Raw genomic sequence first — 8,061 nt, 5'->3', positions numbered from 1 at the left:
CCCTTCCGGCTGGGCCTTGAATCAGCTCGCCTGTTGTGAGCTCACATGCTTCCATTTCCCCTGCAGACCCAGCATGGCCGCCCAAGGAGAGCCCCAAGTGCAGTTTAAGGTAAGGGAGGGGTTTGTTGGTTTTTGGTGTTCCCCCCCGCCCCTTCAGTAGAAAAGTAGCACGAGCGACTCGCGAGTGCCAACGTGGATGGTGGGTTTGGTTTTGAAGTGCTGGTGTTTCCTTAACGGTGCGGTTAGTTTATTGTAGTGATGCATATAACAATACAAAATATTGTACAGTACAAAAATATTCTGTTGTACTGTGTCGATCTGATGCTATTTGTAGTTTATTGTAAGAAATTTTAGTGATGCTTTGCCTATAGAATGGTTTTTAAATTTCAGAAGTGAACTTCACAGCAACAAGCAAAAAGTGCTTAGAGTGAATTAGAATAGTCTTTTCTATTGTGTATTAATTGTTTAGGGAAAAACCCTTAAAATGTTTCAGAACAGAATTTTTTGGTGTTTGGGGGGGGGGGGGTGTGTTATCTTAACAGCCAGAAGTCCTTAAGACTGCTTCATGAAAGGTTGTTACTTGTTTCTTACAATACTTGGCTAGAGCATGCCAATTGTTAGTAGTGCAGTTGTTTGGGGTTTTTTTGTTTGTTTGGGTTTTTTTTAATTGTAAGATTACCCTGGGTGTCTCCAGTTTGGGTGCTTAAATGAGTTCCTCTTTAAATATGGTCACATTCAGGTTGAAAACCCCAAATATTCTTAGTTCAGTCACTTGTAGTTTGGTAGAACCACATTCACAGTGCATTGTAGTTTTCAGCTATAGGAACTAGGTAAGTCTTACTAGATGTATAGCATGATAGGCTTAACAAATTGGGTCCCAATACAGTGAGTTGCTTCATGGGGAGTTCAGTTTTTTGTTTACAGCATCTTGTAGGACTAAGGTCTTTGTAGTAATAATTACTATTTACACTAAAATGACCAATAAATGTCTCTAGAAGTGTATTGCTCTGACTTTTTTTTGCTTTTGTCTGTCAACAGCTTGTCCTGGTTGGTGATGGTGGCACTGGTAAAACAACATTTGTAAAACGTCATTTGACTGGTGAATTTGAAAAGAAGTATGTAGGTATGTCTGAAGAAACATTTGATATCTAATATGTTACAATTAGAAGTGCAATTCATGACTTGCTAAGTGCACTGCTTTTTCTTATTACTCTAGCAACGCTGGGTGTTGAAGTTCATCCTCTGGTGTTCCATACTAACAGAGGCCCTATTAAATTTAACGTATGGGACACAGCTGGCCAAGAGAAATTTGGTGGCCTGCGAGATGGCTATTACATCCAAGGTAAGATGTGTGTATATGTGGGAATATTCTGTACCTCTTATAGTTCAATCTTTCATCTTATTCATGTTGGCCACTCTGACAGTTGTCAGTGTGGCTTGCATTGATGAGCTGGTTTCTGGGTCTTCAAACTCTTCATGTAAATACGGTAAGTTCCTTTGCTAGGCAACTTGCACTGATGTAGGAATATTCTAAGATGATGTTTCAGTATGCTATTGCAGGCTTTGGTATTAATGGAGAGCAATGGTGCACCTTAAATGACAAGATACTGCTGATGAAATTCAGTGGTGAAGAGGTGAAAGTATGTGCTTCAGTTAGTACAGATTTATATCTGTATTAACGTACTGTGCTGAGGCAAGGACTTGGAACACGCAAACTGTAAAATTTTAGATATGATGATTAAGTTGTACATCTCCATGCCAGAGTATGGTTGTTTTTCTAAAGAAGTGCTGATAGTATCCCTTAACTTCTGCTTGGCCAAGCTCTGTTCTGTGTGTACTTCAGTCACCTGCATATCTTTTAAAATTTTGCAAGGGATTATTAGTTTGACATTGTTGCTTTTCCTTTAGAAGTATCAGGATTGAGTCTAGCCCCTGTGTTCTTTGAAAAACTGTTCTGGACAAGGGCATCCTGAGAATGTGGACTACAAGCTCTCGATCTACCTGAAAGCCTCAATAGGATGTCTGAGATTAGTTAAATAGGTGTTAACTGATTTCTGTCAATATTTGTGTAAATCAAAGTTGACTTTTGTGATCCTTGTATATTCTCATACCATGCAGCACCATGTTACTCAGTGGGACAGTTGCATCGCAAACTAGCTGGTGTTTAAGATGGGGCACTAAAGATGTGAGATGACATGGGCATGGGCCACTTGTTAAGAGATCATAGGCTCTCAGAACTGTAAAGCTGAGAGGGAAAAGTTAATGCAGACACTTAACCCTAATGTGGGAATTCTATGGGTACCTCTTCTCTCTCCCATCTCATAAGCAAGTGCTTACTCTCCTGGTGTAACTCTTGACTATTCTTTTCTTGCAGCTCAGTGTGCCATCATAATGTTTGATGTAACATCAAGAGTTACTTACAAGAATGTACCTAATTGGCACAGAGATCTGGTACGAGTATGTGAAAACATCCCTATAGTGTTGTGTGGCAACAAAGTGGATATTAAGGACAGAAAAGTCAAGGCAAAATCCATTGTCTTCCACAGGAAGAAGAATCTTCAGGTATGTTGGCATGAGTTTGTAGGAATCAAATTTGTTGGGTCTGTTGACTGCGGTTGGGTTCTGTGTAGTAATTGAGTGTTCTGCCTTTGTCACTACAAATAATATAATATTTCAGCTTTACATCCTATTGGCTGCCTGAACCTAACTTCAGGGAAAGCGGAAGTGATGATGTTAAAGATGATCATCACTGGTCTTGAGCAGAAGCTATGATAAGCTCTTTTAAAGAGCTTGTGTGCATTTGGCTTTCACTGCTCAGAATCTCATCAGGTAACACAGAAGTGAGACTAAAGTAGATCAATTCACAGGAAAAAGATAGATGCATTATTGCCTCCTGAAAGTTCCATCTTTGGATTGGATACCTTACTTTTCAATTATCAATTTCTGCCTATTTGCCTGAAACTGTATGTTTCTAGACACTTAGATCATAACTGTTTCTGAGAGCATAAACAGAAGTCATGCAGTCAAAAAGAATACTAAGGTAAAGTAGAGCTGATTATGTGCATGTTAATCTCAGTATGTCCTACATATCGGTTAGAGGTGTCTTTTTTATTTTTTAATAATATACAATATGTACTTCTTTTGCAGTATTATGACATTTCAGCTAAGAGTAACTACAACTTTGAGAAGCCTTTCCTCTGGCTTGCTAGAAAGCTAATTGGAGATCCTAACTTGGAGTTTGTTGCCATGCCTGCTCTTGCACCGCCTGAAGTTGTTATGGACCCAGCACTGGCAGCACAATATGAGCAAGACTTACAGGTAAGTGAGAAAGGGCACAAAGGTCAAATGATCACCTGTTAACTAGTATTTGGACTCCTGGGGGCAAATAACTGAAGAACAGTTCTTAAGTGTAACTTCTCTGTTTCAGATTGCTCAAACCACTGCACTGCCAGATGAAGATGATGACCTGTGAAGGGATGAAGCTGGAGCCCAGCGTCAGAAGTCTAGTTTTATAGGCAACTGTCCTGTGATGTCAGTGGTGCAGCGTGTTTGCCACTTTATTATCTAGCTGAGCAGAACATGTGCTTAATCTTTGGGATGCTGAAAGAGATGAATGGGCTTCGGAGTGAATGTGGCAGTTCAAAAAAAAAAACCCACAAACAAAACAAAATGAAAAAAAAAACCAAAACAAAAAACTTCATATTTTGGACCTACATATTTAGCTGTTTTTTGGACTGCAATTACTTCCCCTTTTGAGTTTCAAATATAAGACTGCTGCAGTCACATCAGAGTGTTAAGTGGTAAATCTTGTTTCTGTCATTCCCATTCTTTTTTGTTTAGATAATAAAGTTGTATTTCAAGTATCTCTAAGCAAGTGAACTTTCATGCATTGTTAGGAAAACTCTTCAAAGTGTCTTCTGTTCTTCAGTTGAGGCCAATACTTGGTTGTTTACTGCATTTCTCATTCTCTGTTCTCCTTTTCCCTCCTGCTTCTCATGTTATGCTCCTCTTGCTAAATCAGAGCTAACAGTTAACCTTCCCTTGATTTCCTGAAGCATATAGTTAAAGCACCTGAGGAAGGCTGAACTAATTGCCAGGTAGAACTAAAGCAGTGAACACTTGACTGGTAAGTGTGATTGGATCAACATTCCAGTGCAAATGGGAATGTTTGTGGTCTGCAGGGTGTCTTGAGAGAAAAGTGTGTAGTTCAGCTTGCATATGCTACCATTAGATACAGTCTCTCGACTCTGGCTTTTGGTAAGTTCTACAACATGCCTTCACAGAGCTCTGGGTTTTTTTTTTTTTAGAAGCCAGAAACTAATGGCATCTAGGTCTGTTAGGTGACTTAAGCTGTATCTTTGCATGGAACATCATTTAGTAGAGCTATAGCTGATTAAACAAACTCTCTAAGCATCTTAAAATTCACTAACTAGAAAACAGCTGTAGTTGAGCTAAAAAGCTCTTGGCTACAAAACAGTATGTTAACTAAAACCACATTTATATAAATATCTAGACTTTACTGTAACTGCACCGAGTTCTTAATTTGAAACTCTAGCTTATTACAGCACAAATGGTGGAAAACGTCAACTTTTAACACTATCTTGGTCAATATTAGTACTGCTAGTAAACAAAACTATAAGTTTAAGATAACATTTTTCAGTAGCGTTTGAGTACATGAAGCCTTGAACTCTTCAGTTTTGTATTTTGGTTTCTTAATAAAGTGGAGCATTTCATTTATTCCTTTTAACTTGCATGTTTGTGTACATAACTCCTACTTGAATATTTATTCAACTATTCTGATACATGGTAGTAAAAAGCGTGGACTATGATAATTACTTATGCAATACTGTTGTAAAGGAATTGTGTTTAAGTTAGTGCAAGTTGGAGTTCTGTGGTTTGCTTTTAGTGTTTTGTGGTTTTGGGGTTTTTTTTTTAGCTAGTCAATGAGAAGCTGAGTTGTATTTAGGACCTGAAACTCACTAATGAAAATAAGGAATGGCATACACTTGGTTTGTAAAAAGACAAACTCCAACTTAACATTCCGTTCAATCATCTTGCTTTAACTTCATATTGTAAGTTCTTGCCTGTAGTGTTTACTAATTTACCTTTTCTTGGTTAATACTGCTAGCTTGACTATCTGCTGCTGCTTTACTAGGTGTGGTAGCTTTTTTGTCTTCAAGCTGTCTCCCTTTTGAAAATGCACTTCTTAAAAAACAAAATTGATTTAGAAAACGTCAGTAGTTCTGCAGTATTGACACGCCTTAAGAAGGAAAAACAGCAGCACTGAAGTTACATTTGTATTGTTTCATACTGTGTGTATGGTGTCGTCTTTACAACTCGCCTGCTGCACACAGGTACTAGCCTTAGTATGAATTCCTACAAAACACCTGAAAAGATTTATGAAATGTGAAATAGCTGTTTAAAGACTAGTATAACTGCTGTGAGCTTTGCTATGTAATCTTCGGTGTTACTTCCAAACCTCGTATCTGAAATAGGCAGTAATACTAGTCTTGCTCTTCAACTTGAAATGTTTTGGGAGTGGAATTAAGTCCACTTGTTGTAGCATTATACTTGGTTTGTCACATTTAGTCCCTGTTAATTGTGGATTATAAATAATGCAGGTAGCCTTAATATGCATGTGCAGATTCCTAAGTTGAAGTTCCTTAACTATAACACTTCTAAGAAGTTTTTCAGTAGTTGGGTTTAGGCAAAATAAAATTTTATCTATTTAGTCAAGTAATAAGGAAAATAAAACTTGCATTCTAAGAACCTCTATACTAAATAGTCGATCAGTCTGTATTAGAGCTCTACCATTATTGGGACTGAATTGATGAGACTGAAATCCTTTGTTGCAGTATCTACTTTGTTCTACTTGCTTGACTGCTGTATGGTTAGATCAGATTAATTGCAGGAGTTCTACACACCATTTGGTGAGTTTTCCCACACTAAGATGTCTGGTTTCAGAGATTTTCGTAATGTGTCATTACAGACCGTGCTCAGCTTTAACTTTAAAGAGCAGGACGAGGTGCTGGGCCGTTTACTGTTTCTAGTTTCATGACAAAGCTGTGAGTTTTTAAGTGTCCAAGCCCAGGGGGGTTGTATTAGAGGAGTAGTTGGAGAACTAGTGCATGTGCAAAATAGGTAAGGCAAAAGCATTAGTTCAAGAAACTGGCAGAGGAAACGTTTTGCTGCTTCTCACTGAACCTTTAAATGAAGGTGTGTGAAAGGCCTCCGTAGGAAAGCTAGAGTTGCCCCTGGATCTCTCAGGATTTCAACAGAGAATCTTTTTTGGAAACATTGGAGAACACTTCTCTGCAACAACTAGAAATCTATGCCAAGAAGGTTGAAGTCTGCCCCTCTTACGCCTTCAAGTTACAGTACAACAAAACTTGTCTTTTCCTTTGAAGATCATTCTGTTGTGTTGCTAACACAGTCTTAGTCTAAACTAGTGCAGAAAACAGTGCTGAGACAAATTGTTCTTCTGCCTTCACCTTCCTAAAACAAATACATGATTTGGTTGAAGCAGGTTGTTTTCCTGACCTGGATTGGTAGTACTGGTGGGTTTCTTTCACCTGAGTTTTGGCAACAGTTGATTGGGCCTTAAACCAGGGTTGATAGCAATGTCTTACAAGTATCTTGAAAGCTATATTTTCTGCTGCTTTGATGAGTTTATTTTCACATAGGTGCATTAATTTAGTCTAGTTTTGTGTGTGTATGTGTTGTTTTTTGTGCTGAGCGGAAGAGTTCACCTTTAAGAAGAATCTTTTTCCTAGTACAAGCTGCTATATGAGCATCCCCTGCAGGAATTCTTCTTTGCATGTGTCCTGTAACACTTCCGATCATCTCTGCAAGTGGCCAAAATCGGGAAACGTTTTAAGCTGGGGACTCGCATTGGGAGAATATGAATGACTCTTTCAGTAGTGTTTTCAGACAACACCCAGGTCATAACACTCTGGAAACAGCTGTAGTGATTTTTAGCCTTCATTGCCCTCTGGCCTGTTTGTAACTGTCCTTGTGGTGCAAATACTGCCTTTCCAGCAAAGAGGGCAAAAAAAAGACTGATACCTCTTTCTGATTTAGAGCTCACTCGGCTGCCTGACAAACGACAAATAATGTGAAGTTAAACTTCGAAGAATTTTATGCTTGAAAGGAAGGCTTAATATGATAACCTGTTTAACAGACTTAGTGGGACTTACTGATGAGCCAAACTAGCTGCTTTATATAGCTAGTTATTGAATAATTGTAGGAATGCTGAAACATAAGGCATGTTAGTTATACCAAGGCTCTAGCACTGAGCCTAAATCTTCTTAGGTTATAGATCTGAGCGTACAAGGCAAATACTTTTAATTGGGTTGTGTGGGTAATTCTCTTCTAGTTCACAAAGTGAACAGATTGTTTAATGAGTGAATGACAATGCCCCAAAATTCTAGTGTTCTATAAGCTGCATCACTGAAATGGGCCAATGTTCATAGGAGGAATGTTCAGTCTAGGAATAGGTTGTTTGATTTTTATTTTATTTTGGCTAGTTGTAGTTGATAATCTGTCTTGCTGTGATTCTGGAATTCTGTGATTAAAAGAATCAGATTACTATATTTCTACTGTTTGCTTGAGGGGGGAAAAAATGAGAATATGAGGACAAATTTCCCTAAAAAATGTTATAAACAGAATTTCATGCTTTATAGAACATTAACAAAAGTTTTAATGTTTGATCCACTATCTCTGAAGTCATGGTTTTAATATATTCAATGCAAGCATTCAAAATTGAATTTTCATCAATATAGTTCCAGGTTACTAGGAGGCAGTGAGTTTGGTTTACTTTCAGTTGCCTATTTCCATGTTGACACTTTGTTAATAAAGGACTGCAAAGGGCAGCTAAAACAAAAAAAACTCTTGAGTGTAAAGTAGACTATCATAAACAAGAAGTTCCTAAGGTTGTGGTCAATAACATGTAAGAAGAAAACTTTAACCAGTGGCCTTCCTGTTAATGATTGTCTAAGTGGCAAAATCACTGATCATACTCTGAAGCATCAGGATCTTTCTTGATATAGCTGTTTAAGTCTT

General features: G+C 38.0%; 1 protein-coding gene across 1 annotated transcript; it reads left to right on the top strand.

Moving 5' to 3' along the window:
• The first annotated feature begins 6 nt into the window (after positions 1-6).
• RAN (RAN, member RAS oncogene family) lies at positions 7-3,867 on the top strand. The gene is made up of 6 exons (XM_009578917.1): positions 7-109; positions 1,039-1,123; positions 1,217-1,342; positions 2,375-2,562; positions 3,148-3,318; positions 3,428-3,867. The coding sequence occupies exons 1-6, from the start codon at positions 74-76 to the stop codon at positions 3,470-3,472; spliced, it is 651 nt and encodes a 216-aa protein (XP_009577212.1). The 5' UTR covers positions 7-73; the 3' UTR covers positions 3,473-3,867.
• Positions 3,868-8,061: the final 4,194 nt, after the last annotated feature.

Source organism: Fulmarus glacialis, unplaced genomic scaffold, assembly GCF_000690835.1.
Source record: "Fulmarus glacialis isolate BGI_N327 unplaced genomic scaffold, ASM69083v1 scaffold28255, whole genome shotgun sequence".
Taxonomy (NCBI): Eukaryota; Metazoa; Chordata; class Aves; order Procellariiformes; family Procellariidae; genus Fulmarus; species Fulmarus glacialis.
Note: the sequence above shows the minus strand (reverse complement) of the source record. Positions and strands in the feature narration are given on the sequence as shown.

Excerpts from the sequence above, each read along its gene's own strand:
- RAN (XM_009578917.1), top strand. The coding sequence starts at position 74 with ATGGCCGCCCAAGGAGAGCCCCAAGTGCAGTTTAAG. Across the intron at positions 110-1,038 it reads AGCCCCAAGTGCAGTTTAAG|CTTGTCCTGGTTGGTGATGG; the intron begins GTAAGGGAGGGG and ends GTCTGTCAACAG. Across the intron at positions 3,319-3,427 it reads AATATGAGCAAGACTTACAG|ATTGCTCAAACCACTGCACT; the intron begins GTAAGTGAGAAA and ends TCTCTGTTTCAG.